General features: G+C 44.6%; 1 protein-coding gene and 1 non-coding gene across 9 annotated transcripts in view; both read left to right on the forward strand.

Moving 5' to 3' along the window:
• The window catches only part of UBAP2L (ubiquitin associated protein 2 like), a 55,987-nt gene that overhangs the window by 33,202 nt on the left and 6,604 nt on the right, over positions 1 to 16,181 (forward strand). For 3 of the 8 annotated variants that reach the window (XM_049782200.1, XM_049782201.1, XM_049782202.1), the window contains 11 exons: positions 472 to 644; positions 4,318 to 4,507; positions 6,147 to 6,201; positions 7,153 to 7,327; positions 7,537 to 7,600; positions 10,018 to 10,213; positions 10,304 to 10,392; positions 11,530 to 11,583; positions 12,360 to 12,441; positions 12,932 to 13,149; positions 13,815 to 13,920. In XM_049782200.1, the coding sequence (XP_049638157.1) occupies positions 472 to 644; positions 4,318 to 4,507; positions 6,147 to 6,201; positions 7,153 to 7,327; positions 7,537 to 7,600; positions 10,018 to 10,213; positions 10,304 to 10,392; positions 11,530 to 11,583; positions 12,360 to 12,441; positions 12,932 to 13,149; positions 13,815 to 13,920 (1,402 nt within the window). Of the gene's footprint in view, positions 1 to 471; positions 645 to 4,317; positions 4,508 to 6,143; positions 6,202 to 7,152; positions 7,328 to 7,536; positions 7,601 to 10,017; positions 10,214 to 10,303; positions 10,393 to 11,529; positions 11,584 to 12,359; positions 12,442 to 12,910; positions 13,150 to 13,814; positions 13,921 to 15,777; positions 16,180 to 16,181 lie in introns of those variants that run through there. The other 5 variants (XM_049782204.1, XM_049782205.1, XM_049782198.1 and 2 more) reach the window with 3 other exon arrangements.
• LOC126021078 (small nucleolar RNA SNORA58) lies at positions 12,152 to 12,287 on the forward strand. Its single transcript, XR_007499691.1, has one exon. It is a non-coding gene; the product is annotated as a small nucleolar RNA SNORA58 (small nucleolar RNA).

Raw genomic sequence — 16,181 nt, forward strand, 5'->3', positions numbered from 1 at the left:
GGGTTTGGGATTTGGGAATTGAGACAGTTTTGAAATCTGAAACAGGTTATTTATTTTGTCTTTTGGGACCACACCTGGCAGTGCCGCCCAAAGGTTACTCCTGGCACTGCATTCAGAGATCACTTCTGGCTGACACTTGGGGCCATATGGGATGCCAGCATCAACTCAGTTTGGCCACAAGCAAGGAAACACCCTACCTGCTTTATTATTACTATAGCCCTGAGGATTTTGGGGAGGGGGGGGTGTCACTCCTGGCAGCGCTCAAGAGTTACTTACTCTTGACTCTATGCTCAGAAGTTACTTCTGGCAGGCTCAGGGGACCATATGGGATGCTGGGATTCAAACCAGGTCCATCCTGTGTTGGCCATGTGCAAGGCAAACACCTTACTGCTGTGCTATCACTCTGATCCCAGCCCTGAGGATTCTAATCTGTAGTGTTATGTTTCAATAAATTATAACTTTTTCTTTCAGATTCCTGCTCTGGCTGTGGAGATGCCTGGCTCAGCAGATATCTCAGGGCTAAACCTGCAGTTTGGGGCATTGCAATTTGGGTCAGAACCTGTCCTTTCTGATTATGAGTCCACCCCCACCACGAGCGCCTCTTCAAGCCAGGCTCCAAGTAGCCTCTATACCAGCACGGCCAGGTAGAAGAAACCTCTGTGAAAAGACTTCTTTTATTAAGCTTTTACCACTTTTTCTATCTCTTGCTTATACAGAGAACTCTGGAGAGGCCAAGCCTCTTGAGTAAGGTAAAAGTAGCCGATTGTAGCATTTTCTTGAGTATTTAAAAAAAATTTTTTAGGATTATCTGTAAACCTAAACAGGTATCTGGGTATTCCTAGAACGTTCAAGCTGCTTCTTAGAGCTGTAGCTGTCTGCCACTACTAACTATGCTTTTGATTAATGTAGGACGTCATACATTTAGGTAGAAGGTAGCATTGGTATGTTACACAAATTAGAAGAGCCCTTTCTGGGGGCCGGAGAGATAGCACAAGCTAGGGTGTTTGCCTTGCATGCAGAAGGACGATAGTTCGAATCCCGGCATACCATATGGTCCCCTGAGCCTGCCAGGAGCGATTTCTGAGCGTAGAGCCAGGAGGAACCCCTGAGCACTGCCGGGTGTGACCAAAAAGAGAAAAAATGAGCCCTTTCCGGTAAAGGCTCTCCTGTCTCTTGATAGTAGTCAGAATGAACTGTCTCCATTATAAAAAAATTTTTTTGTGTGCAGTGGGAGGCTCCTAAGCAATGCTTAAGGGGTATTTGGGGGAAAACTCTAGAAATATAGATGTCATCAGGGCCAGAGAGGTAGTACAGCAGTTAGAATGCTTACCTTGCTCATGCCTGCTCCAGGGTTTGATCCCTGGTATCCCATGTAGTTCTCTAAGCACCACCCAGAAGTGATTCCTGAGTGCAGAGCCAGATGTAAACACTTGAGTATCATTGGGTGTGATCCCAAAACCAAAAAAGAAAAAAGGATAAATGGATGTAAAAAAAAAGTTAATAATTTGGGGCCCGGAGAGAGCACAGCGGTATTTGCCTTGTAAGCAGCCGATCCAGAACCTAAAGTGGTTGGTTCGAATCCTGGTGTCCTATATGGTCCCCCGTGCCTGCCAGGAGCTATTCCTGAGCACCGCCAGGTGTGGCCCAAAAAGCAAAAAAAAAAAATGTTAATTGTGGTTTACAGTATTTTTGTTTTTGTTGGTTTTTTTTTTTTTTTTTTGGTTTTTGGGCCACACCCGGTAGTGCTCAGGGGTTACTCCTGGCTGTCTGCTCAGAAATAGCTCCTGGCAGGCACAGGGGACCATATGGGACACTGGGATTCGAACCAACCACCTTTGGTCCTGGATCGGCTGCTTGCAAGGCAAACAGCGCTGTGCTATCTCTCCGGGCCCGGTTTACAGTATTTTTAATAATGGTCTTTTATGCACATGATTTCAACAATGTGCCCATCCCATCATACCCACTTCCCTCGCCCCCAAACCTCAACAGTCCTCCCTTTCAGAACCTGTCCCCCAGCTCTTGTATTGATTTGTTCTCCCATTACGTTGCATTGGTCCTTTTTTATGTTTCTTTAAATAACACATACGAGAGAGATTATTCTGTATCTATCCCTCTCTCTGTCTTGTTTAGGTTTTTGAGTCACACCTGGCTGTGGTTCAGAGAACATTCCTGACAGTACTCTGCTGATCTTGGCAGTGCCTGGGAATGAATCCAGGGTAACCATGTGTAAGGCAAGCGCCTTACCCCACTCATTCCAATTCCAACCCTTCTTTACGTGGCCCCCTGAGTACAAAGCTAGTAAGCAGCTTCTGAGAACTGCCAGATGCAACCCAACAGACATATGTCACACTAAATAAATATGGAGTTCTAGGGGCCGGGGAGATAGCAGGGAGGTAAGGTGTTTGCCTTTCATGCAGGAGGTCATCGGTTTGAATCCCAGCGTCCCATATGGTCCCCTGTGCTTGCCAGGAGCAATTTCTGAGCCTGGAGCCAGGAATAACCCCTGAGCACTGCCGGGTGTGACCCAAAAACCACCACCAAAAAAAAAAAAAGGAGTTCTACAGCACTAGTCTGATGTTGTATAGTTGTCATGATTGCATCTGTATTATTATTTATTTTTTTTTTTTTGGTTTTTGGGCCACACCCAGTAACGCTCAGGGGTTACTCCTGGCTATGTGCTCAGAAGTTGCTCCTGGCTTGGGGGACCATATGGGACACCGGGGGATCGAACCGCGGTCCGTCCAAGGTTAGCGCAGGCAAGGCAGGCACCTTCCCTTTAGCGCCACCGCCCGGCCCCATCTGTATTATTTTTATAGCCCTCAGATGTCTACCTGTAACTTTAATTCTATTAGAATTTTTAAAAATAGGAGCCAGTGAGATGGCGCTAGAGTTAAGGTGTCTGCCTTGCAAGCGCTAGCCAAGGAAGGACTGTGGTTCGATCCCTCAGCGTCCCATATGTCCCCCCCAAGCCAGGAGTAATTTCTGAGCGCTTAGCCAGGAGTAACCCCTGAGCATCAAATGGGTGTGGCCAAAAATTCAAAGAATTTTTAAAAATGATCATAAAATTTCTAATTCCCTCAAAATTTAACATTCTTTCTCACTTATAACTTGTTGTATCAAAAGGTCTAAGTAGTGAATTCTCTCTATTGACCTTTTTACTTATTACAGAAGAATATTTGAAAACAACAACTTTATTTTTTTAGCTTTGGACCATAACCATCTGGTACCCAAGAGCTCATTTGTACTCTGCTGCGTATTCTTTCTGGCAGTGCTCGGAGGACTAAATAGTACCAGGGATTGCACCTGGTCTCCTGCATTAAAAAATGTACACTTAGCTTGTTGGGCTTTCTTTCCAGCCCCCATAATTTTTTTTTTTTTTACTCTAGAAATTGAAGATGTTTTTTTTATTTTTTTATTTTTTTATTTTTCTGTGTGTGTGTGTGTGTGTGTGTGTGTGTGTGTGTCTGTGTGTGTGTGTCTGTGTGTGTGTGGTTTTTGGGTCACACCTGCCAGCGCTCAAGGGTGTGTGTGTGTGTGTGTGTGTGTGTGTGTGTGGTTTTTGGGTCACACCTGCCAGCGCTCAAGGGTTATTCCTGGCTCCAGGGTCAGAAATTGCTCCTGGCAGGCACGGGGGACCATATGGGGCTCCGGGATTCGAACCGATGACCTCCTGCATGAAAGGCAAACGCCTTACCTCCATACTATCTCTCTGGCCCCTGAAGATGTTTTTTAAAGACCATTGTTGGGGGGCAAACACAGCTAGTAGTGCTCAGTGTTTTTTCTGACTGTGCTCAGGAGTTCCTGCCTCTGACTCAAGAATGCTTTTATTTATTTAAAGCATTGTGATTGGGGCCGATTAGATAGCACAGTGGTAGGGCATTTGCTTTGCATGCGGCTGACCTGGGGAGGGACCCAAGTCAATTCCCAACATCCCATATAGTACCCTAGCCTGCCAGGGGTGATTTCTGAGTGCAGGGTTAGCACCCCTGGGTATGGCCAAAAAAAACAATCAAGTAAAATAATAATAATAATAATAATAAAGCATTGTGATTTACATCAAGAATGTTTTAATCTCTTATTTAAATTCAGAACTCTGGCTCTGTAGACTGTGGGCATTTTTGCTATGTTGTTTTTTTTAAAAAAAAAACTTGGAGTTTTGGGCCAGTGTGATTGTATAACAGGTAGGGTGTTTGTTTTATGCTCCTGGTGTGGTTCTCAGAAGTATTAATACTAACTGGTAGATGTAAAGCATTTCCTTAGGATTAGCAGATCTGGTTTATATTTTTCTCTGATATTTTGTCTCTTCCTTTCTCTCAGTGAGTCTTCGTCCACAATTTCATCTAACCAGAGTCAGGAGTCCGGTTATCAGAGTGGCCCAATTCAGTCGACAACTTATACCTCCCAAAATAATGCTCAGGGCCCTCTTTATGAACAGAGATCCACACAAACTCGGAGGTATCCCAGCTCCATCTCTTCATCACCCCAAAAGGACCTGACTCAGGCAAAGGTAGTGGGCCTTTATATGTTTTGGGGGATAGGGGTAGGAGACAGTTCGGTTCACAGCCAGTCTTGCTCAAGGGCTATTCCTGGCAGTGTTGAGGACTACTCCCAGCTCTTATAAGCATGGCAAGTGACTTGCTTTTGCCCCTGTTTTAATTCTTGACAAATTGTGCTAAGAAACCTAAGAAATGCTGATTGAGAGGCCAGAAAGATAGCATGGAGGTAAGGCGTTTGCCTTGCATGCAGAAGGACAGCGGTTTGAATTCTGGCATGCCATATGGGTCCCCAAAAACAAACAAAAAGAATCTCCTACCGTATTTTCTGGCATATAAGACGACTTTTGAAACGAAAAAAAAGTCAGGGGTCATCTTATGTCGAGTATATCCTGAAAAACGTTTTGACATGCCACTAAACGTAAATCGCCTGGATATTGCCACAAAACGAATTTTCCAACTCGATCCTGCACCAATCACTGCAAGGCTGCTTGGACTGCTTCTAACTCAGCCAATCCAAGCAGGCTTTTGATGCATGCAAATTAGACAATGATTTGTACCCGAATCTACACTCTAAAAAGCTTGCTCAGATTGGCCAGAGTCAGAGAGGAAGTCTATTACATTATAACCTTTGAACCTTTGCTTGTTGTGATTGGCTCACTGTGGTACATACAGTTGCAGCACAGGAACATTCTGTCTTATACAGCGAATATAGGCCTAAATCTATGTTTTAACTGTAAAATTGGGGGGTCATCTTATACGCCGGAAAATACAGTAACTTGGACTTTGGCTTTTCTTTTTTTTTTTTTTTTTTTTTGGTTTTTGGGCCACACCTGGCGGTGCTCAGGGGTTACTCCTGGCTGTCTGCTCAGAACTAGCTCCTGGCAGGCACGGGAGACCATATGGGACACCGGGATTCGAACCAACCACCTTTGGTCCTGGATCGGCTACTTGCAAGGCAAACGCCACTGTGCTATCTCTCCGGGCCCAGGACTTTGGCTTTTCTGATGTCTTCTATTTTGTTTAGAAACTCATTAGTTTGGGGGCAGAGAGATAGCATAGTGGTAGGGCATTTGCCTTGCCTGCAGCTGATGAAAGAGGGACGGTGGTTCGAATCCCGGCATCCCATATGGTTCCCCATGCCTGCCAGGAGCGACTTCAAAGTGCAGAGCCTGGAGTAACCCCTGAGCATCGCCAGTTGTGACTCAAAAAAAACCCAAAAAAACTCAAATTCCTGGTGCTTGGGTGATACTAAGTTGATACTAGGCAATGCTTTATTTCATTAATGTTTTTTATTTTAAAGATTTGCTGTTTTTATGGTTTGTTTTTTTTTGTTTTTGGGGGGGGGGTGTTTGGGTCACACCAGGCAGGGCTCGGGCTATTCCTGGCTCTACGCTCAGAAATCTCCCCTGGCATACTTGGGGAACCATATGGGATGCCAGGATTTGAACCACCATCCTTCTGCACGCAAGGCAAACACACTACCTCCATGCTATCTCTCTGGCCCAAGATTCGCTATTTTTAGATAGTGCTCACAGTGATGACTGATTAACTTGTGTAGTTTTTTCAAAAGGATTGGCTGGAATTTAGCTAAACCAGTACTAATGTAAAATTTTCATTTACATTTGTCTTTTTGTTACTCCTTTGTAGCAGAATGGCTTCAGTTCTGTACAGGCCACGCAGTTACAGACCACGCCATCTGTTGAAGGTGGGTATTCTTCAGGTTCATCTCATCCCTCTAAGATACCATGTTTCACTCTCCTTTTAATGGCTAAACAATTTGGGGGCAGTTGTAGTTGAGGGTCGCATCTAGTAGTGTTCAATATCTATTTCTGTCACTGTGCTCAGGAGGCAATCTTTTTTTTTTTTTTTTTTTTTTGGTTTTTGGGCCACACCCTGTGACGCTCAGGGGTTACTCCTGGCTATGCGCTCAGAAGTTGCTCCTGGCTTCTTGGGGGACCATATGGGACGCCGGGGGATCGAACCGCGGTCCGTCCTAGGCTAGCGCAGGCAAGGCAGGCACCTTACCTCCAGCGCCACCGCCCGGCCCCAATTTTTTTTTTTTGGTTTTGAGGAGGCAATCTTGGCTACACTCGGGACCTTATGTGGTCCTGAGTCCAGAGTCCTAACAGAACAACCACATACAAAGAAAAAAAAATTTTTTGGGGGGGGGGGGTCACACCCAGTAATGCTCAGGGGTTACTCCTGGCTATGTGCTCAGAAGTTGCTCCTGGCTTGGGGGACCATATGGGACACCGGGGGATCGAACCGCGGTCCGTCCAAGGCTAGCACAGGCAAGGCAGGCACCTTACCTTTAGCGCCACCACCCGGCCCACAAAGAAAAATTTTGCCTTACCTCTTGTACTATCTTTCCTTTCTCGTATTTTGTGGCATAGGGTTTTTGAATTGTTCGGGTGTTTTTGTCACAGCCTTGCTGTTTCTCAATTTCAGGTCCTCTGTTTTAAAGCAATGATGATCTCAGTGCTTCCCTTTACGGACAAATGAGATTAGTATTGTGAGATTCTTGGGATATATAAAAGAAGGTTCTTCCTAAACACAAGTGGCCATTACCAACTAGAACTAGAACTTACTCTATTTGGAAGAGCCTGCCTCTTTTCTGAGACCCTCTTCTAATGAGGTGAATTACTTTGATTTTTAGGTGCTACCGGCTCTGCAGTGAAATCTGACTCACCTTCTACTTCTAGCATCCCCCCTCTCAGTGAAACGGTATCTGCAGCTTCCTTATTGACGACGACGAATCAACATTCATCGTCCTTGGGTGGCTTGGGCCATAATGAGGAAATTCCAAATACCACGACCACGCAACACAGCAGGTAATTTAGGGTGAAGGAAACAGTTAGGGTTGTGGAGTAGCAGTAATAGCTCTTCTATTTGGAGAGACCGTAGTAAGTGAATGGCCTAAATTCTGTAGATAGGAGGGCTCTTTGCCTTTTCCTTTATTCATTCTTATTTTCCCTTCATGAAGCTCAAACCCTGCACAACTCTAGCACTGTTTGTGATGGCATCCTCTTTTTATTTCCAGCACGTTAACTCAGCAGACCCTTTCGTCAACATCATCTGGGCGCACTTCGACATCCACTCTTTTGGTGAGTGTGATGCTCTCAAAGAGGAGCTTTCCTTGGGACTTGGGACTAAGTTTTTTTTTAAAGGGGTTCTTAAAAATCTTTCATGAGGCACAAAAATTTCATTTTTGTTTGGCTGGTTTTATGGGTTTTGGGTCACACCTGGCTGTGTTCTGGGGTTTCTTCTGGTTTGTGTTCATGGAATAAACTTGGGTTGGCTGCCTGCAACTCAAGTACAAGTCTGGAACTTTCCTGAGCATGTATGACACTTTTTCTATCACTGAGGATGGGTGGGGATTATTATCTTGTTAAATTGTGTAAGGCTTTTTAAAATAATTGTTACAGCCATCCTCATACCTTTGGTCAAAGAATATTGTTATACCAACTGCGGAACTAAACCTGCTAATTTTTAGGAAGATCCTTTTTCAGGGACAGCAGAGTTTAAAGTGCTTCCCTTATGTTAATGGCCCCAGTTTAATCCATGGCACAATGTTGGGTTCAGCACCGGTGGCCCAAACCATCACAGTGCCAGAGAATCAGTAGGAACCGTAGGAACTTCCAGGTATCCTGAGTATCACCAGGGATCCCTTGCCTCCCACTGCCCCAAAACTATTTTCATGCTAGAGAAGTATTTCAGTAAACAGAAGCATACACTTTCTTTTTTTCTTTTTTCTTTTTTTTTTTGGGGGGGGGGGGTGGTTGTTGGTTTTTGGGTCACACCTGGCATAGCTTAGGCGTTACTCCTGGCTCTACGCTCAGAAATCGCTCCTGGCAGGCTCGGGGGACCATATGGATGCCGGGATTCGAATCACCGTCCTTCTGCATGCAAGGCAAATGCCTTACCTCCATGCTATCTCTCCAGCCCAGGAGCATACACTTTTTTTTTTTTTTTTTTTTTTTTTTTGGTTTTTGGGCCACACCCGTTTGACGCTAAGGGGTTACTCCTGGCTATGCGCTCAGAAATCGCCCCTGGCTTGGGGGGACCATATGGGACGCCAGGGGATCGAACCGCGTCCTTGTAAGGTAGCACCTTACCTCTAGCGCCACCTTCCCAGCCCCGAGCATACACTTTCTATGCAAGAGACCCAGCTTCAATGCCTGAGCTTTTTTTTTGTTTTTTTTGTTTTTTGTTTTTTGTTTTTTGTTTTGGGCCACACCCGGCAGTGCTCAGGGGTTACTCCTGGCTGTCTGCTCAGAAATAGCTCCTGGCAGGCACAGGGGACCATATGGGACATCGGGATTCGAACCAACCACCTTTGGTCCTGGATCAGCTGCTTGCAAGGCAAACGCCGCTGTGCTATCTCTCCGGGCCCAATGCCTGAGCTTTTTTAATCCCACAAACATCATCAGAAGTGATCGTTACTATCCTATATATAGCCAGGAATGGATCCTGAGTTCCACTAGTATGGCCCTCAAACCAAATGTATATGTTCAAAGATACATGGGGGGTTGGGAGTGTGCCATAATACAGCAGGGAAGGTGCTTATTTTGTACAAGGCTGACCCAGGTTAAGTATGGGTCCAGAGGGGCCGGAATGGTGGTGTAAGTAGTAGGGTTCTTGCCTACACATGCTAGCCTAGGACAGAACACGGTTTGATCCCCCGGCGTCCCATATGGTTCCCCAAGCCAGGAGCAACTTCTGAGCGCATAGCCAGGAGTAACCACTGAGCGTCACCGGGTGTGATCCAATAAACAAAAAAAAAAAGTATGGGTTCAGGGTAGTTTGGATGCTTGCCTGACACTTGGCTGACCCAGGTTTGGTCCTTGTACTCCATATGGTTCCTGGAGCCTGCCACATGAGCACAACCATGTGACCCAAGCCAACAACTTTTAAGTGCCCAGGAATTAATATAAATATAGTTAGTGGTGCACCCCTACAGGACTTTTAGCATTTTGGGGATAACCTAGGTAATCCCAGTACTGCAGTGCTCAAGCATCATCAGTCTCATTCTCAAACCCTGGGATTGAATCACCAAACCAGTTAAGTTAACTGGTAGAGGATCCTAGAGCATCCTGAGCCAGGAATGATCCCTTCAAAGGACTAAACACTAACCCACCATCACAAAAATTAAAGAGATGCATTTCTGACAAAGTGATAGAGAAGTAGGGAGCAGGGGTGCAGAGATAATTAGGACCAATGCATAATATTTCTGATTTATGTTTATTAGCACTTGTACATTTTTCCCCTATGAGCTGGTCGTATGTGCTAAACTGAAGAAGAGTAACAAAGACTATAGTACATATTACACATTTAAAATGTCATTGTGATTGCAGGGGTCTGCCATTACTATGTAAAATTTGTGGGGGGGATTGAAACCTTGCTGTGGCCTTTCGGATTTCAAAAGTTGATCTGGTAATAGGATCAGCATAAGATATCTCTTTCTTGGCCTCTTAGACTAATCATTATTTTCTCTTTTTTTTCATTGCTTCTCTTCTTGAAGCACACAAGCGTGGAGAGTGAGGCGAATCTCCATTCTTCCTCCAGCACTTTCTCCACCACATCCAGCACAGTCTCTGCACCTCCACCAGTGGTCAGTGTGTCCTCCAGTCTAAATAGCGGCAGTAACCTGGGCCTCAGCCTAGGCAGCAACTCTACCGTCACAGCCTCGACTCGAAGCTCAGTTGCAACGACTTCAGGTAAATAGGTGGAAGGTGTTCGTTCCTGTGGGATAGAGGAGAGATGTAAATGTGTGGTAAGACAAAACTGAACTGTAATTTCTCTCTTAGGAAAAGCTCCTCCCAATCTCCCTCCTGGGGTCCCGCCATTGTTGCCTAATCCATATATTATGGCTCCGGGACTTCTACATGCCTACCCGGTAAGTGAAACTGAATATGAATATTCTTCATAAGATGAAGTGGTCCGGGGCCCGGAGAGATAGCACAGTGGTATTTGCCTTGCAAGCAGCCGATCCAGGACCAAAGGTGGTTGGTTGGAATCCCAGTGTCCCATATGGTCCCCCGTGCCTGCCAGGAGCTATTTCTGAGCAGACAGCCAGGAGTCACCCCTGAGCACCGCCGGGTGTGGCCCAAAAACCAAAAAAAAAGATGAAGTGTTCGGGCTATTCTGTAGCTTCCGTGTCCAATGGATGTCTGCATCTGGATTACAGGGGGGAAATGAGTAATTGTCATGTTAGCATTAGGATCTTAATTTCAGTAATCTTGGTGTTTGTTTATTTTGGATGGGGAGAGGTTTGGGCCGTACCTGGGTATGCTTGGGATTGAACCCTGATTGACTGTATGTAAGGCACATTCCTACTTAATATTGCTCTTGCCTGAAAATAAGTCTTTAGAGGGGACAGACAAAGCTGAGGCCCAAGTCTTGCAAACAAAAATTACAGAAAAGTCGTGCCTTTGTGAAGGTGAAAACTTCTGTTTTTAATTTCTTGTGGTTGTTCTCAGAGTGGTGTATAATCTAACCTAGGATTCTTGTATACAAGGCATATACTCTAGCTCTTTGAGCTACCTCCCCACTCTGAAGAAGATAAATCTCTTTATTTTTTTTTTTCTTTTTTTTTTTGGTTTTTTTTTTTTTTGTTTTTTTTTTTTTTTTTTTTTTTGGTTTTGGATCACCCCCGGCAGCGCTCAGTGGTTACTCCTGGCTCTACACTCAGAAATCACTCCTGGCAGGCTTAAGGGACCATATGGGATGCTGGGGTTCAAACCACCGTCCTTCTGCATGCAGGGCAAAGCCCTACCTCCATGCTATCTCTCCGGCCCCTGAAGGAGATAAATTTTAAGTTTTTTGTGAATGATATGAGAGCAAGTGGTTATGAGACTAGAGTATAGTAGTCTATGTATACATGGCTTTTGTCTATCCTTTTTTCTTAGAGACCAATCTCCTTTAATCAGAGGAAAGCTTCAAGATTGACTCCTCATTTTGTTACTGTTACGATTATATTTCATAATATATATTAATATGTATGTATTAATACTATCATGATTATAATTTTCAGCCACAAGTATATGGTTATGATGACTTGCAGATGCTTCAGACAAGATTTCCATTGGTGAGTATGTGGGGTAGAACGTTGGAAAAATAAGCCCAGTGTCTGAGGAAAGCCAAGTATCATACCTTTTCCTGCCAAACTCAAAATCAAAGATTAGTGTTTAGTTAGCACAATTGCCATACATAATTGTCACATGTTAGGAAGTAGTCGTTTTTTTTTTTTTTTTTGGTTTTTGGGTCACACCCGGCAGTGCTCAGGGGTTACTCCTGGCTCCATGCTCAGAAATTGCTCCTGGCAGGCACGGAGGACCATATGGGACGCCGGGATTTGAACCGATGACCTTCTGCATGAAAGGCAAACGCCTTACCTCCATGCTATCTATCTCTCTTACGCTGGGTAATTTTGGAAAAATATTGGAAGAATTTTGGAGGAATAAAACTTTGAAAAAAAAACAAACCTGGTTTTGGCCATGGCCCTCGAGAGGTAGTACAGCATGCCTTGCGACCAGGGTTTAATCTTTGGCACCCCATATAGTCCCCCTAGCATTACCCCTGAACATTTGCTGGGGTGAGGGCCAAAACCAAAAATATTTCGGTCCTGATGGATTTTTATTAATATGTTTCCTATTTAGCATACTTGTAGACCTTGCCTGACTCTGCTCGTGGACAGGCAGGGGGGACAGTGTATGCAAGAGTAATTTGGAGTTAATATCAGCTTTATTCAGCTTAATCAGTGGCTGGATATGCTGCAGTATTCATACATCCCCCCGTTCTTTCCCTTTGAAGTTACTCGTGCAGGTAAATAAGTGATATCAAGTCTTTCTTTATCTCTTCCAGGATTACTACAGCATCCCATTTCCTACACCTACCACTCCACTGACTGGGAGGGATGGTAGCCTGGCCAGTAATCCATATTCTGGTAGGATTGGAGTGGGGTGAATAAGGGGATTGTGTTGGTATTGTTGATAGAAATATGTGTCAGAGCAGTAAGGGGACATAGTTCCCTCCTTAAGGTGTTGGAGAATATAGAATTAGGATCGATAAATTTGGAATCCTGCCCCAAAATAGGTTTACTTAGCCTTTTCTTTTCCATGTTGCTGTCTATCTATTCTCTCCTTTTCTGATATCTCCAGCATGGATTCTTCCCATCCCACCCCCAACCTCCCGGATATGAGGTGGGCAAAGAAATCATATAGGAGCTTTATTCTGAGGCCTGGCCGTGCCACAGCACTGCATAGTTAGTTAACATCCTCAGTCCTTGACTAGAATTGTGCAAGAGTATGTTGAGTAACACTGATGGAGTCGCAAAGAATTGAACTATTAACCGTCTTTAAACAGGGTCTTGTGTAATCATGTGATTTTTTTTCTTTTTTTGCATTGACGTGAAGAAAGGTATGTTGCTTTCCCAGGTGACCTCACCAAGTTTGGCCGCGGGGACGCCTCCTCCCCAGCCCCAGCCACAACCTTGGCCCAACCCCAACAGAACCAGTCGCAGACTCATCATACCACGCAGCAGACATTCCTGAACCCGGCGCTGCCTCCTGGTTACAGTTACACCAGCCTGCCATACTACACAGGGGTTCCGGGCCTCCCCAGCACCTTTCAGTATGGGCCTGCTGTGTTCCCTGTAAGTATCTGGACTTGGGTCTTTACTCAGGAATAGCCTTGCACATTATCCTTACAGTTTTCAAGGCTAGGTGACTTGTTTTATTTTGGGGCCAAACCCAGCAGCGCTTAGGGGTTACTCCTGATTCTACGCTCAGAAATCGCTCCTGGCAGGCTTGGGGGACCATATGGGATGCCAGGAATCAAACCTGGGTTGGTCCCAGGTCGGCCGCATGCAAGGTTCTACCACTGTGCTCTCTCAGCCCTTAGGTGACTTTTTAATAGTGGATGAGGAAGAACATTTCAATTTGTGACCAAGGAGAGAACGGAGCTAGAATTGGTGGCTAAAATGTACCTGTCCCCCTTCTGCAGATTTCAGAAAACTCTGGGGAACCCCTTTCATTAAGTAAACTATAGGTCAGCCTATATCGGGATGGGTAGAATGAATGGTACCCTACTGCCATATCACTTTTTTTTCTTTCTTTCTGGTTTTTGGGCCACACCCGGCAGTGCTCAGTGGTTACTCCTGGCTCTTCGCCCAGAAATTACTTGTGGCAGGCACGGGGGACCATATGGGATGCCAGGATTCAAACCACCGTCCTTCTGCATGGAAGGCAAATGCCCTACCTCCATGCTATCTCTCCGGCCTCACCATATCACATTTGTTCTGAACTTTCTGCCTTTCAGGTGGCTCCTACCTCTTCCAAGCAGCATGGTGTGAATGTCAGTGTGAATGCATCGGCCACCCCTTTTCAACAGCCAAGTGGCTATGGGTCTCATGGATACAACACTGGTAAGCTCACCTTAACCCTAACAGTCAGTGGTTTATGTGGGATGTCACTAAACGGATTTCAGGGAAGAAGAATGGATGCTTGATAAAACAGTATTTGCGAGGGTATCTGAGTACATCAACGGGAACTTGATAGCAGAACATGTGTCTACTGTTCCATGATGGGATTATTCAGTGACACATGTTGACTGTTAAAATACATTTTGTAGTAAGCAGGGCATGAGACCTAAGATTTTGTAAAGATATCAATGGAAACAGGAGTTTATATTCATAATACAAAGGGGAATACAGTCACTGAATAAAGGGATTAAGAGAATTCTTACCTACTGTGCTATTGTAGACTTGGTTTCAATCTTTTCATATTATTTTTCACATGAAATAGTGGAAAGGAAGAATTAGACAGTAGAATGAGAGTTGAGTTAGGAGAGTTTTGGATCCTTAGTTTCCTTATTGGTGGGACTGGTCTCTTTGTAACAGCCATTGGCTAATTTTAAAGGAGGGAAATGTAGGACTCCTGAATGATTACGATCTATTAAAAAAAATTGCCTATTCCAGTAGCTGGAACTATATATAATGCAGTAGAGCTCTTGCCTTGCACACTGCTGGCCCTGGTTCTATTCTCCAACGTTCCATATGGTTTCCTGAGCATCATCAGGAGAGATATCCTGAGTACAGTCAGGAGTAAATCCTGAGCACTACAGAGCATGCACACACAAATTTTCTTTTTTTTGTTTTTTTGTTTTTTTGTTTTTTTGATTTTTGGGTCATACCCGGCGGTGCTCAGGAATTACTCCTGGCTATCTGCTCAGAAATAGCTCCTGACAGGCACAGGGGGACCATATGGGACACCAGGATTCGAACCAACCACCTTAGGTCCTGGGTCGGCTGCTTGCAAGGCAAACGCCACTGTGCTATCTCTCCAGCCCCTACAAATAAATTTTCTATCCTTGCTTCTCATACCTACGAACTACTCTCCGCTTTTGGAGAAAAAGAATAGGAAGATTTTTTTTTTTTTTTTTGGTTTTTGGGTCATACCTGGCAGCACTCAGGGGTTACTCCTGGCTCTATGCTCAGAAATCGCTCCTGGCAGGCTCAGGAGACCATATGGGAGGCCGGGATTCAAACCACTGTCCTGCATGAAAGGCAAACGCCTTACCTCCATGCTATCTCTCCGGCCCATGGAATAGGAAGATTTTTTTTTATTAAAATAATTCCACCTCCATTTGAAGTGCATTATATATGACTATGAATAAATGATTGTTGGAATTGATTAGGGTAGCAGGTTGTCCTCTGACCTTCTAGGCACCTTAACAACTTCATTATAATTTTGGATGAGCTACATCTGTGTTTTTCTCCCTTGTTATTGGCTCCAGGTGGGTAAATTGCCCAAGGTTTTCAGTAGTTGGGAAACCAAGCATAGCACAGAAGCCAACAGGCCTGGGAACTAAAAGGTGGAACTTTGAACTGTGTTGTATGACTTATAGTAAGTCAAGATTGATATTAGATTATGTGACACTACATTGAGATTTAATGCCTAGATTTTCATAACTGCCTCCTCACCAAACAAGGTCAACCTTTGTTCTTGGCAAGGATGGAGGATTATAAGTTTTTGACTTGGCGGTGGCCCCATTTTGAGAATATTTCTGAAAATGTCTTTGCTAGACCAGGTCAAGACTGATAATACCAAAAAAAAATCTGATTATGTAAATCCTAGCTTTTGACCTTCCTTAAGATTTCAGAAACCTGCTGTTAATAGCCCTTTAAGAAACCCCAGTTCCCAACCCCACAGAGGATTCTTAATCATTTCATTCCTCATCAACCTCTAAATTCATTTATTTTTATGTATTTGATTCCTTTTAGGAAGAAAATATCCACCCCCTTACAAGCATTTCTGGACGGCAGAGAGCTAATTTGGCCCAAGGCTGGGGGCTGTGTTTTGTGTGTGTGTATAAACTTGCACTGAAGTCTTGTTTCAGAAACCAGACCACTGAGGAGAGCCTGCTGAGCTGAGGCCATGTCCTACGTGGCCTGGGGAAATGAGTTGGTGGATACCTTCTGGGCTTTCGAACTTGCCCTTCCCGTTTCCCTCTCCCCCATGTGTCTGATCCCTGTCTTACCATTTCGAGTTCAAGCGGTGCAGCACCTCCGAAGCATCAATGCACACACCTGCTGTTGCTTTTGATTTCTGGAAGGCATGTAGTTTCAACTTGTAACAAAAAAATATTTGTAGTCTTCAATAAACTGTGGTATTTCTTTAGCTAACT

This window comes from Suncus etruscus, chromosome 10 (assembly GCF_024139225.1).
Source record: "Suncus etruscus isolate mSunEtr1 chromosome 10, mSunEtr1.pri.cur, whole genome shotgun sequence".
NCBI classification, from domain to species: domain Eukaryota; kingdom Metazoa; phylum Chordata; class Mammalia; order Eulipotyphla; family Soricidae; genus Suncus; species Suncus etruscus.